Source organism: Equus caballus, chromosome 30 (assembly GCF_041296265.1).
Source record: "Equus caballus isolate H_3958 breed thoroughbred chromosome 30, TB-T2T, whole genome shotgun sequence".
NCBI classification, from domain to species: Eukaryota; Metazoa; Chordata; class Mammalia; order Perissodactyla; family Equidae; genus Equus; species Equus caballus.
The window spans coordinates 6,932,719-6,947,957 of NC_091713.1; the positions used below are offsets into that span (position 1 = coordinate 6,932,719).

Genomic DNA, 15,239 nt, shown 5'->3' on the forward strand with positions numbered 1-15,239 from the left:
AAAGATTGATTTGATTTTTCCCATTTATAAGATTAGAGAAATCTAACCTTTGACTTACCTTGTTGCTCTGAATGACAATTTTATCATTGTAAAAGGCACTGCTGAATGTAAGTACGTATCATCTTTGACAAAGATAAATTTAAGTGTTTTTTAGCAGCTAGTGTTTATGAGAACCAAAAAAATACAGACTCAAACATATAAAGGAAATATAAACAAAGAAATAAACTCAAAGAAATTAAGGAAATTCAAAATATTAACCAATTTGGATAGCCTTACTTAGATTCAGGAAGACTGGCAACTCTCCTCCCCGTAACACAATTTGCCTGTTCCCATCTCGCTACCTGATTCTTCCGTGCCATCCAACAGGAAAGCATCTCTGCTCTGAAACTTTTCCTATAAAACGAACCACCTCCAAAACAAACTTCCAGTATTGACTTTACTCCCTTGTAATGGTCATTTATGTAATTCCTCAGTATTCTGTTCTATCTCAGGTGTTCACAAGAATTTATATCTTTTTTCTTTTTTCTTTTTGTATATGTAAAAAAGCTGCATGGCCTCAATCAGACTGTAAACAACTCAATCTTTTGAATCTCTTTCCCCTTTTATAAAGTATATCATGCACAGCCAGTAATTGCAAAGGACTCTGACACGTGTAAAAATTCTAAATGTGAGCTAAAGAAAGGTACAGGCTATTTTCTCTTAAACTCCAGATTGGGAAGACTGAAGTTACTTAGGCTGTAAACTCTGTGAGGGGCTTTTTTTGGGCTCATCACTGTATTCCCAATGTTAGCACAGGAACTCAACAGCATTTGGTAAATAAATGAAAGAATTCATCAACAAGTGATATCATAGTTATCAACTGTGATCATTTTTAGTTTATTATAGTTTAAATTAAATCTTGTAGGTAGGGGGAAAACATACTAAAGGAAATGGACAGATAACCACTATATGAGGAAAGATTAGAATGGAAAAAACAAACCAGAACATAAACATTTGAATGAGTGTTGTTCCTTCAAAGCAACAGCCTTGGGAAGTTACATGTTTAACCTAATGACAGCATCACTGCTCTCAAAACTCTGCTGTAGGAATTCCCTTCAGAGAATATGGAATCACTACACTGGAAAATCCTCATCTTTGAAGGTCATTTCTATTTTTTTTTTTAAATTAGTCTAAAGTCATGCAAAGCCAAAGCTGTGAATGAAGTAAATGACTATACTAGATTCCATCAATTGGGGTCAGAAATGAGGCCAATTTTCCCCTGAGAGGGCCAAACCCGACATTAAGGACAACTGCAAAAGAAAAATTATAAAATGGTGGAAAATCAGTTTAAATATTTTATATTATAAATAAACGCTACCGCATTTTTGCTTTTTCTGCAAACATACTCCAAGTTATATTGAGACACAGAGAAAACCTGGGCTGAATGTTTCTAAGAAATAGTTCCTAAATAACATCCTTTAGTATGCAAAGTATCAAAAGCAATTCTGATATTGATGAATTAAAGAAGTAGAAATTTATTAACTTATACAGTAAATTATTCTACAAGCTAATAATCAAAATATGAATAAAAATGCACCTTCAGCAATTATTTTGTTAATGAATATTTGAATTACAAGACCAATTTATGAAGACGATTAAACCCAACTATCTAATCACAGCAACAGAGTTTGACAGACTGAAATTAGCAGGACTATCACAACATTTTTGTGCATAGTAGAAGTTTAATATCAACAGCAGCCTGGATTGCACACTTCATTGAAGGAGGCAGGAGTAACATATGCTTCAAATTCACTTTAGGTGAATTTTGGCATCTCAAAATATTTTCCTTTAACAATGCACTCACTGCAGAGGCAATACGCAGAGAGAAGTTCTAACCCCATTAGGTCCAAGAAACACCTTAAAAAAAATGGAGCACTACTGTTATTGTGATTATTCCTTTTATTGTTTATGAGAACATGTCAGTGTAAAAAAAACACAGGCCTTGGATCTCCACTTGCCATGATAAAGCAACTGGTACCAGACTTGCCCTACTGCTTTACTAGACAGTGGAGAGCGGAAATGCACGATTGCCATGCAACACTCCAGCTTTCTTCCTGGAGGCATTTTCGTGCTGGGGAGAATGCAGGCAGCATCCAAGTGGAACAACAGTTCCAAATGGAAGTGAAAGAAATTCGAGACTTCTAAAGGGGCTGGAATTTGAAAGGCAAAGTACCTGATAAGAGAGGCTGTCTTGGGGGGTTGGGGAAAGGGGTTTAAAGGAGGAGTGGCAGAAGACTGAGCAGCTACTCACTTCAGACACGTACAGAGCAAGACTCTGCCCTTGCAAAAATGACCTGTTGAAGTCTGAAATCAGAACGGGGACACCAGTTTGGGAAATGTTTAGAGACACTGGACTTCCAGTCTAGCCAGAGGAGAGATCTTACTAAGCACCTCAGGCATTCAGTTGAGACACAGAACCATATCCTAGATTCAGGGGGCACTCCCTAAGATTAAATTCAAAAGTAAAATACATCCACCCTAACAAATAATAATACCAAGGCCAACAAGACCAAAGATCTCTCAACTGCAAGAACAAATGTCAGCCTTATTTTAAAGGAAGACGAAATGATCCAAAAGCCCTGCAATGAAACATCCACAATGTCCAGTATGAAATCAAAAATCAAGACACATGAAGAAACAGGAAATTGCAACCCATAATGAAGAGAAAAACTAGTCAATAAAAATGGACCCCAAGATGATTCAGATGTTGGAATTAACAGACAAAGATTTTAAAGCAGCTACTATAAATGTATTTAAGGACTTAGAAGAAAATATGGTAATAATGAACTGATAAGGAATCTCAGCAAAGAAAGAAAAAACTATAAAGAAAAATAAAGCCACATGGAAATTCTAGAATTGAAATGTATAATGTCTAAAATGAAAAGTCCATTGAAGGGTCTGTGAACCTGACCATAGATCAACAGAAAGTATCTAATCAGAAGAACTCAGAGGGGAAAAAGAAAAAACCTATAAAAAGTTAACAGAGCCTCAGTGTTTTCTGGGACAATATCAAGTGATCTAACATATACGTAATTGAAGTCCCGAAAAGAAGAAAGAGAATGGAGCAGAAAATATTTAAAATTAAATATTTTATTTAAATAAATACAATTAAAAATAAAATATTTAAAATTAAACCAAAAATTTCTCAAAGTTGTTGAAAACCTTAAACTTATACACATGGTGTGAAAATGAAATACAGCACCACAGGAGGTGCAAACACAAAGTATAGCTGACTTCTCATGAGAAAAATGAAGACAGGAAAAATGTGGGAAAACTCTTTTAAAGTGTTGAAAGAAACTACTATTAACTAATATCTTTTAAGAATACAAGCAAAATAAAGGCATTTTCAGATAAACTAAAAATGAGAGAATTTGTCAGCATCAGACCCACACTACACAAAGTGCTAATGGAAGTTCTTCAGCCTAAAGGGAAAGATACTGGAACCTGCAGAATGGAGTGAAGAGGTTAGAACTTGGCTTGAGCATATGCTTAAAGAGTAAGGAAGCCTGGTTCTTCACTTTTGGAGAAGGGAACACCTAACAGAGAAAAGAAGCAGAAAAAAAAAATGTACCTTGAGATGTGGATTGAAATTGGAGGTATCAGTAAGAATTCATTGTTTTTAATATAATAAGTAGATAGGTACAGAAATAAATAAAATATAGTATGTGTGTATATTTGTTTATTTTTTTCCTAGCTCTGTCTGCTAACATATTAGCAATGAGCACATATCAGAAGCAATGAGCTCACCTAGTGGCCAGACCTTGGTTTCTAAATACCATCCTTTCCTTGGAAGCAAGGCTCCTTGGAAAAAGGAAACATTCTAGGGCTAGGGCAGGGAAAGTCTAAGATAGCCTGGAACATCTTGTTAAGCCAGTAAGAACTTTCAGCCCTACCGGAAAGCAAGAAAATTGTAGTGATGGGGGCATATCAAAAATACATGGGAGTCTGCAAATCTGATATAATTTCAGAAGCCAAATAAATAAAGATAATAACAGATCATAACTCATAAACAAAATGAAAATCCATGAGTCCTCAGTGATATACATGAATGAATGAATGAATAAAAAAGACAAAACTCTTCCTCACATTAGAATGCCAACTAATAAATATAGAAGGTATGATGGCGTTAGAAAATCACTGGATGCCAAAACTGGTAAATGTAGGTTGATGAGGGATAGGATATTTACATAATATCAAAGTATCTCCCCATAAGATACTTCTAATTTGTTGTTTTTAGTGCCAGCAAGTCTCTCCAACTCCTAGTCACCCTGTGTACAGCAGAGCGGAACCCTGCTGGGTCTTTTTGCTCCATCCTCTCACCTACCAGCACTGTATCAAACAATGCTGCACTGCTATTCACAGGGTTTTCGTGGCCATTTTTGTGGAAATGGATGGCCAGGTCCTTCTTCCTAGTCTGTGTTAGTCTGGAAGCTCCAGTGAAACCTGTCCACCATGGGTGACTGCTGGTATTTGAAATACCAGTGGCATAGCTTTCAGCATCCCAGCAACACGCAGCCGCCACAGTATGACGATCGACAGACGGGTGGTATGGTTCCCTGACCAGGAAACGAACCTGGGCTACAGCGGTGAGAATGCTAAATTTTAACCACTAGACCACCAGGGCTGGCTACTTATTATTTACAATGAGAAATTGTACCCTTATAGTGGAGAAACCCGGTGGACACCACTGTAACCAAGTTATCAAATTTAACACCATCAGTACTGGGATAAACTAATATCACATGCTTCCTGATAACATACACTGAGGAGGTCTGTGGTATGATAAAAAATATATTTGGTCTTTATCCCTGGTTCCTGGCACAGAGCTTCTAAAACCCTTAAAATTTCCTGAGTTGATAGGAGAATATTTTGATATTCCTAACAAGCCCCTTTCAAGCACAACTTAGTTCATGCGAATGAGATGATTCATGGGTAATTGAGCCCCAGATAGCTTCAAGATGGGGGCTGGCTGCCAGAAAAACCAACCAATTGACTGGAGGGTTAGAACTCTCAGACCCACCCCCGACCTCCAGAGAGGGAAGTGGGCACTGGCGACCAGGTTGGTGAAGATATCTATGTGCTGGGATGACGCCCCCCCACAAAGGGCATGTAAGTTCTGTGTCCCCCACATCCCATTCCTCACCCTATGCATCTCTTCCATTTGGCTGTTCCAAAAGTGTTTCCTTTATAATAAAACTGTAATTGTAAATATAGCACTCTCTTGAATTCTGTGAGTGATTCTAGCAAATAACTGAACTTGAGGGGGGAACGCCTGAATTTTCAATCAGCTGGGCATAAGTGCAGGTAGCCTGGGGACTCCATTTGTGGCTGGTGTCTGAAGTGGGGGCAATCTTGTGGGACTGAGTCCTTAGCCCGTGGGGTCTGCGCTGATTCCAGGTAGTTACAGTCAGAACTGAACTGGATTGTAGGACCCCCAGCTGGTGTAAGAGGAAAGAATTGACTGTTGTTTGGAAAACCAAACAAGGTCTCAACATCAACACCTGTGGTATTCCTGCCCAAAGTGCCTAACTTGAATCTATTCAGGAAAGACAGTCTACTAAATAACTGGGCTGTATTCTTCCAAAATATATGTCAAGAAAAATAAACACTAACAAACTATTCTGGATTTAAAGGAGACTAAAGAGACATGACAGGTATGTACAATATGTAATCCTGGGTTAGATCCTTGATCAGAGGGAAAAAGTAACTATAAAGGACATTTATGGGACGATTGACAAAACCTGACTATGCATTGTTAGATAATAGTATTGTATCATAAAATTTCCTGATTTTGATAAATGTGTTACAATAGCGTAAAAGAATATTCTTGTTAGAAAACATACTCTGAAATCTTTAGTGAAAACGTCTCCAACTTAGATGGTTGAGAAAAAAATAATATGCATTATTACTTATATGCAATATATATAGAAAAAGAAAATGATAAAGCAAATGGGGCAAAACATAAACAACTAGAGAATCTGGGTGAAGGGTACACAGAAGTGTCTTATACAGTCTTGCAACTCTTCTGTAAGTTCGAAATTATATAAAAATAAAAAAACAAAAAAAGGAAACAACAGAGTAGACTTGCCAAATTATACACCGGTTTTCTTCCAGAGTGGCATTTTTAAGACATTGCCCCAAGATTATTAGAACTTTGAACAAAGACAAATATTGCAGCTCCCAAACTGTGTTCCCTGGGGCACAATTATGCCATGACAGATTAGTAGATTTATCAAAATTAAAAGTTGCTAGTGTTATTTCTTTCTTCTAAAATTCAATTTGCAAATAATTTTACTCATCAGAAATTCATTTGAGAGAGCTCATATTTCTTTAGAAAAATATCTTGATAAATCCTTGGAGTAGAGGTGAGACCCACAGGGTGAGAGATGGGGAAGATTCATTTATCTGGAGAAAGAATGACAAGGGAGGAATGATGGAAGGATGGAAGGAATTAGCAGCTACGTGGTGAAGGCCACACAAGTGGAATGTGACCCTTACCTAAGACCCTCCAAGTTTTCTTCCAGAAATCATGGCATACATGGAGTGGTTGTCCTATGGAAACAGGAGAAGTGTCCAAGTTTTGTACTCCAGTTGACTTGGGAGAACGAGGGGTGTTTTGACAATGTAAATCCTTTGACATAGGAAATCTTAGCTAGGCTTAAGGTCACGGAATTAGGGGTTCAAGGCAATCTGTGATGGTTAATTTTCTATGTCAACTTGACTAGGCTAAGGGATGCACAATTCACTAGTGAAGCATTAGTTCTGGGTATGTCTGTGAGGATGTCTCCTCAAGAGATTAGCATTTCAATCAGCAGACTGAATAAAGAAGATCTTCACCAATGTGAGCAGGCATCATCCAATCTGTTGAGGGCCTTAACAGAACAAAAAGGCAGAGGAAGGGCAAATTCGCTCTTTCTGTTTGAGCTAAGACATCCATCTTCTGCTGCCCACCTGCCTTCTATCGGAGCTCCTGGCTCTTGGGCCTTCGGATTCAAACCTAGACCAGACTTACACCAGTGGCCCCTCGATTCTCAGGCCTTCAGACTCTGAATTACACCACCAGCTTTCCTGGTTCTCCAGCTTGCAGACAGCAGGAAGATCATGGAAGTTCTACCTAATTCCAACTGAGCTAATTCCTATAATAATCTCCTCTAATATATCTATATATATCCTGTTGGTTCTGTTTCTCTGAAGAACCCTTATACACAATCCAATCTAGATATTGGATGATATCTAGTTTTCATATACAGTCTTGCACCGCATAACAACATTTCAGTTAACAACAGACCACATATACGACAGCGGTCCCATAAGATTAGTACCACATGGCCTAGGTGTGTAATCTAAACCATCTAGGTTTGTGTAAGTGTACTCTATGATGTTCATGTAACAGAATCGCCTAGTGATGCATTTCTCAAAACGTATCCCTGTGGTTAAGCAACCCATGACTGTATAAAGAAAACACCAAAACACATTTATATAGTTGTTCTGATTATTATGTGTCAATATCTTATTATTCATAAATGCTGTGCCACATTCAAGAAAGCTGCATAAATGATGGGCTGATGCAGGAGGAGATGGTGTGACTGAACATCAATATATAGGCAGCATTTACCAACTAACCCTATCATTGGTATTTGTGGTCTAATTGAGAATTACTGGTCTAAGTTGGGGAGCTTGTCTTAGATTTTAAATATATGAATGTGTAATTTTACTAGTAATAAAACGGTTGAATCCTCAAATTTAGGTCATTCTGTTACAAAGTTTTAAAGAGTGAATCAAATGTTGACCCCTTCTTACAATTAATTTGTCTGAGACTATTTTTTAATTCTTAGCTTCAGTCTGAATACTACTATATTTCATGGCTACCTCATGGTCTTCTGCTACATTACAACTTTTAAAGTGTTCTGTGGTCAAATAAGCTTAAGAAATACTGTTGTACAGTGTCATTTTTACAGATGCATTTTTAAAGAGGGAGGACTCAGAAAACATTAGAATGTATTTTCATACTCTGACTACTTTCACAAAGGCCATGAGACAGTATTTTGATTATTCAAATTATGGGTGGGGCTGAGAAATGAATTACTCATTAGCCACCGACTTCCACTGTTAATACCAATGTAAATTACATGTCACAGATCAACTCCACAGCTTCTATTGAAATTCCTAGGACACAAACAACTTCTGCAAGGCCACTAGAAACACAGATCAGGGTGCCGAGAGTGAAGTGGCAACATGAGGAACCCACATGCTAAGAGGCTTCACTCTGGGAGCGTCACAGATCAAGGGCATGGGGCCTCTTTTAGACAGCAGTACAAGAATTAAATCATTACGGGGCTGGCCCCGTGGCCGAGTGGTTAAGTTTGCGCGCTCCGCTGCAGGCGGCCCAGTGTTTCATTGGTTCAAATCCTGGGCGCGGACATGGCACTGCTCATCAAACCACGCTGAGGCAGCGTCCCATATGCCACAACTAGAAGGACCCACAACGAAGAATATACAACTATGTACTGGGGGGCTTGGGGAGAAAAAGGAAAAAATAAAATCTTTTTAAAAAAAAAAAGAATTAAATCATTACTAACTGCAAAACAAAAATTACATTGTCAAAACTTTAAAGATGGTAAGCAGATGAAACAAAATGCTTATAAGGGAAAAAATTCTCTGGGCTGAAGAAACATAAGCACGCGGACAGATGAAAACTTTCTCAGCAAAACTGAAGCATATTTATGGTCCTACTGTACTTGAGACTATAGTGCCCTTGAAAAGCGGAAACACAGCTGTCACCTAAGACAGGAAGGGAATTCCGCAAATCTGGCAGCAGTCCTTCAGCTGTGTCCTTAATACCCCCCTCTTGGAGTCAGCTACCGTGTGACGTTACTACAGAGCTCAAAGAGGACATGGAGAGAGCTCCAGGAAGAATCCGAATTGAAGAAACTGCTTGTACAGAATGGATTCTGAAAAATATCTCAGGATTTAACCTTTCTGAGCTACGACATCTCTCCCCAAATCCCTGCCCTCAGTGTTCCTTACCAGTTACCATCATTTATTTACCCAACTTGAAACCTGAGTCACCTGTGACTCCTCTCTTCCTCCTCACTTCCATCTCCCATTAGCTCTCAAGTCCAGCAGATTCTGCTTCTTCATCTGAAGTCCATTCCCTCCTTTTGATCTTTAAGGCCAATGCCCTGGTTCAGGTCCTCACTTCTTCACACTATTACAATAATCTATCCTCCCAGCTTCCAGTATTTTTCCCTCTAATTCATTTTATGACCACTGTAAAATTCATCTTTCTAAAGCACAGTCAGAATCATACTAGTCCACTTTTCAAACCATCTTCAATTATTCCCCATGGCCCCGGACCACATACATACTCCTCAACCTGGTGATTCAAGACCCCAGCAATCTCTGGGCTCTGCTCCAACAGCTCCTTAATGTCTATACTGACTATACCCCTACATTTCCATACAAGTGCCATGCGATCCAACTTCCCTGTCTCTTCTTCCAGCTTCTCTTTACATCTGGATCTCACCGTGCACGCAACTCAATCTATTCAAATCTTATCTATTTTCCAGGATCCGTTATCAGCATTACTTCCTCAAAGAAACCTTTCTCCATTTCCCCAACTCAATGTCATCTCCTGCTTCCATGAACCTACCACATTTTCCTTGGCATCTATTATGCTCTGCTTTCTATTCTACTTATCTATCTTATCTACTATAAGTTTCACTGAATCAATACTTATTAAGACTCAACCATGCACCAGGCACTGTATTAGGCACCAGTGATACAGGGGTGAACAAAACAGAAGTGACCTCTCAAATTACATATAAGAATGTCGAGCTGGGATTATCCCGGAACCTTTATGGTGTACTATGTGGTAGGTAGCTAGAATAATTGTTCTTTCAAAGTGCTAGAAAGTATTTCATAAATATATCAAGTGTCATTCAATTAAGATGCTTTGTTTAAAACCCATAATTCTATCAATAAAAAGGATTATTTTAAATAGAAAGTTTGAAGAATCGTATAGTATAATCTTTAGGTCCTTAATTAAAGACTTATACATAACTATAGCACAATGTACAGCAACTATACATAACATAGAACTACACGGAAGAAAGGATGGAAAGACAGAAAATCAAACTTTTTTGGTGTCAATGAGACTTTGAATGAGTGGATATGATTGAATGAATGAATGAATGAATTTTGAAAAGCCTATGAGTTTGGTTTCTTGACAGTTTTTGGACCTATCATGTTGGAATCTCAGTAAAATCCTCAGACATGTAAATAACAGATAGGAAAATGTATAGTGATGAGAGAATATAACTATGAGATGAGCTATGTTAAATTATCATTAAGGAGAAAAACAAGATAAGATTTTTCTCAGGTTCATATCCTTGACTCAACCACCAGTAAAAAAGATTTAAAAGATGGGAAAGTTACTACCATACATTCTAGTTTTAACTAAGTACACAAATTACTACCTCTCAGTTATCTTATTGCATACATCTCAGTTTTTAATAACACCCCCATTCACAGTAGTTGTCCAATGCCTACCCATGTTCCCCTCCCCAGCCCATCTCCAGGGTTCCAAAGGCTCCCTATTTACCTCATAAGCATCTTTGATGTTCAAAGGCTTACCAAGCGCTGCCACATGACCCACAATGCCTTTGTTCCATTCTAAGTGGATACAGTTATTGGAAGCTTCTTCCAGTGTTGAACCTTCTGCAACATCAAAGAGGTGGCTGATAAGAAACTTGTCGTTGGAGCTGTCCTCACAGACGAGGAACAGGGAATAGTGGTCAGCGGCAATGAGTCCATGGATGTGCAAGAAAATTTTGTGACACAAGGCTGTGACATCCAAAAGACTAGAAACATCTTTCACTAATTCCAAGTCTTGTGCACTGGTCCCCTTCATCATTATCAAACCTTGGAGGGGTTAGAGGCATCTGTTCCTTCTTTTCTGAGTCAGAGAGGAAGCTCACAGTTCCCTCAGAATCCTTGACAACAATGGGTCTAAGAGGCCGGTCAAATTCGGAGGCAGAGATTTTCCTGGTTTGTGTCCCAGGGGCGCTGCTATCTGCATGGGAAGTCTGCTGCAAGGGGGAAGAGCAGGATTCCGGGTGGCCTCTGGCACCTTCCTTGCAGACAGGGATGGTGTGAACTCTGTCAGCAAACCATGAATTGACCATCTCTCTGCAGAACAGAACACGTGACACATTAAATATTTCAGATGGAAAGGCGCTGCCTCTGACAGCTGCTAAAAATTCCTTCACGGTAAGCTGGTCAGATCATAATTCGATTTGTCATAGAAAATATAAACAAGATGGTTTGGTTAAGAAAGTTTTATTTTGAAAAACTGTAAGGGACGATTGCTTCAATGAATAATTTTAATAAAGTATGACTCCCATATATACATATTTTCAGATACCTGATTTACAACACATCAAGCATCAAGTCTGCTTTTCTCAAAACCAGTTTATATTAAAGTAAAAGACACTAAATTTGACAATAGTCTTAAGAAAACATAAATAGGGAAATTAATCTGCTGTTTAAAACATACAACTTGTTCTGAAGTTAAATATTTGAAAGTTAAAGATAAATATTTATCTAAATTTGGCTAGCAATATGCTTGATTTTAGATAGTTTTATCTATATTGCTATATATAGATTAGATTTAGAAGGGGAAATGGGAAATGCAAACAATTTTATCTGATAGAAAGACTAGACTTCTGTAAATATCCTAATAATGATGAATGGTAAAAATGATTTATTCTAGATTACCTACTCCTGGTATAAAGGAAGAAAGTTAAAAAGTAGGCAATACCTAATTTTAAAAATTCAATCCAAGAAAACTTAAATTATTTATGTTTTTAATGTACCCTCCTGTGGAAGAAACCTATTTGAGCTAAAGCCTTCACAGTGGGTGATTTTTTTAAACAAACATACCAGATCATACACATCCAAATGATTATTCATTTCAAATAATTCCCCTTGGAAAGCCATAGTCTTATACCAATTGATACTACCATTACTTTAGACATTTTTGGAATTCTTCTTTTGAAACTAACTTCTAAGAAAATTTGTAAGCCAAATAAGATTAGTTTTATCTAAAAGTTAGATCTTGGTTTTCACTAAGCCGTCCTCTCAAAAAACAAAGACCCAAAAAAACCTAGACTAACAGCTAACTTACTATCTAGCTCATGCACAAGACTTGACTTTCCCCAAAACTCAAATTTACCTTCAAAAGATAAAAACTTGCTGCTGCTGAGAATACTTAAAAGAATGTGCCCATAATAAGAACAACGCAATCTCTACCCTACAATAACATAGGGATTATTTTCACCAAATGGCAAGACAAAAAAAGCTTGCCAATGCCCAGGGTATTTCCTGTAGTACTATTTGTTTTAGCGAAGGTGAGAAGAAACCTAATAACACCAATGGGAGGCTAGCTAAACGCATTTATCCTATGGACCACTAGGCAGACAGTGAAAGATGGTCATATGCACTGATACAAATAATCTCCAGATTTATTAAGTGAAAAAAGAAGAAAGCTGAGGGGAAAAGAAGAGGTTGTCTTATTTCTGAGTTTCCACTAAGTCTTTCATTTATGGGATGCTCCCTTAATTATTTTACTTTGAACAACACTGTATTGTTTGGTAAATATATATTATTCTGAAATGGTGCCAGTCTAGAATGAAATGGGCAAAAAAATAACACAGATATTATCCGGATGCCCTCATAATTTCAAGCATTGGATGCAGTTATAAAACCCCTTTAAAGCTCTCTTTTAAAAGTAACACAGTAGACAGGTCCATAGCACAGATCACAAGTATATACCCACCGCACAGAGTTTCCAAAAAATAACTGTCCTAATGCTTTATGAAGACATGCTGTGACTTAGGACAAACTTTCCAGTGACAGCAACATACACTGATTCAAATAATGCTGTATCTTAAAAACAGAGAGAAATGAGGGGGAGGTACTCTGGGAAATGCTTATATGGCAGCCGCAGTGCCAAAGGCAATTGATGTCACAAACACATGTGAAGCTGTCAAAAATGTATAGGAAGCTTTTAAATAAAATTGTTTTGTAAAATGTAAGATAGGAAAACAGCAGTACGTGTAAATTCATGGAACTTACGAGATTTTTAAATATGTACAAGTAACTTAAATTGCGAAATCAATATGAAAATAGGTATTTTAACTATTTCAGCTACAAACCCAAAACGTTGCCCTAACTTATTTCTTATCTTCTCATTGGAAAATGGTGATCAACCTTTTTATTTTTTAATCAAACCACATACGTAACAACTCCATGTGGATATCTAAGCAGACAGGTGAAAACGGGGGAAACAATTCCTAATGCCCCTCCCAACGTCATCTTGCTCCCACCTCACTCCCAGCCAGTCTCCCTCACAGTAAGAAATAGCACCATCACCTCCCAGTCACTCAAACCAGACACCTAGGAATTACTCTCAATCTCCATTTCCTTCCATTCTCACGTCCAATCCAAGTTGCATCTACTTGACTCACAAAACCTTCTATCCCAACCTGTTCATTTCTATCTCCTGTCCTACCGCTCTGGTCCAAGCCCCACCATATCCTACCTGGACTATGGCCACAGCCCTAACTGCTCTCTCTCATATCATACATGCCCCTTTCAATCCATTCTCCAGACAGCAGCCAGAGTAATCTTTTAACAGAGTAAACCTTAAGAGCTTAACTACCCAACTTGGCTCCTCCATGAACTGAGAATAAAACCCAAACTCTTTGAAACCCCCACCGCGGCTGCTCTCGCCCATGCTGGCCTCCTTGGTGCTCCTCAAGCACACTAGCTCCAACTGCCCCCAGTCTGGAATGCTCTCCCCTCCCCTGCGCCGGCTGATCACAGCCTCCTCATCTCATTATTAGATACTTTTCTTGTTTATTCATCTGCTGGTTTGCCTGTCTTTCCTGACCAGATGTAAATTTTCATCAGAGCTACTTGTCTCCCTTGTTCACTACTGCATTCCCTGTCACATAGAAAATGCCTGTTACACAGTATGTCCTCAGTAAATATTTCTTGAGTGAAGTGAGTGAATAAATAAATGAAGCCTCCTAAATTAACTGCATCAAAAGGGACAACAGTCTTTTGAATATCTGAATGCTAGTATATTCGTTACAGAAAATCAACATTGTGTTTTAGCTATTAACCATCTCTCTGACGTTAAGCATCATAACTGATCATGGCTAATTTATCCTCATATATGCTGCAGTGCCGACTACATGTCTCAGAGCCAGTGTTCAAAAATTCATCATGGGGCCAGTCCTGTGGCCGAGTGGTTAAGTTCATGCGCTCCGCTGCTGCGGCCCAGGGTTCAGATCCTGGTGGCAGGCATGGCACTGCTCGTTAGGTCACGTTGAGGCGGTGTCCCACATGCCACAACTAGAAGGACCCACAACTAAGATATACAACTATGTACTATGTACGGGGGGAGGGTTGGGGAGATAAAGCAGGAAAAAAAAAAGATTGGCAACAGCTGTTAGCCCAGGTGCCAATCTTTTAAAAAAATTCTTCACGTGTTGTCTATTACTATAGTTAATTGTCTCACAAGTGATTTACCTCTAGATATTTTCTTGGAGACATGAACTCAGTATTAAATGACACAGGTAAATGGATCTAGTATATTCAGTCATTCAATCAACAATTCTTATTAACTACCAGTCCTGGAGGGAAGGAGTTTCTCATGACCACATTGTTGATTATCTGAGCCCCTGCGGTTATATGCTTGAGTGTGAAAACACATGTTATCAAAACCATCACTTATGAATCAACCACAGATCAAATTAAATCGTCCCTCACACCTCCCTCGTCAGGCCTCCCAGAAGTGTTGCAGTGCATGACCTACGTGGCTGGATGAAGTGGGCCCCTCCTCTTAAGACTAACTTCTATCCTCTTCCGATGAGTTTTTAATACTTCAGTCTCTATACAAGTACAAATCACCTGCAAACTGAAATTGAAATTCCTATACAAGATACAGAATTTCCAGAAGTAGACAAAAGTGATGCTGGAGAAGCATTCTAATATTACGCAGAGCCACTGACGAACAAGAGCTATGCCCAATTAAAGACCAGCTAACAACTGAAGAAAGAATCAACCAGGATAATGAGATAACAGATACTTGAAAAGAGAATTCTGTTCAAATAACTACATTCTAGACTAAG

The 15,239-nt window shown here is 38.4% G+C and overlaps 1 protein-coding gene across 1 annotated transcript in view; it reads right to left on the reverse strand.

Annotated features, from left to right (window-relative positions):
- The window catches only part of LOC138921521 (uncharacterized), a 39,954-nt gene that overhangs the window by 8,441 nt on the left and 16,274 nt on the right, over window positions 1–15,239 (reverse strand). Inside the window, exon 3 of the mRNA XM_070255744.1 lies at window positions 10,643–11,229. Within this exon, the coding sequence (XP_070111845.1) occupies window positions 10,902–11,229 (328 nt within the window). The 3' untranslated portion in view covers window positions 10,643–10,901. The remainder of the gene's footprint in view (window positions 1–10,642; window positions 11,230–15,239) is intronic.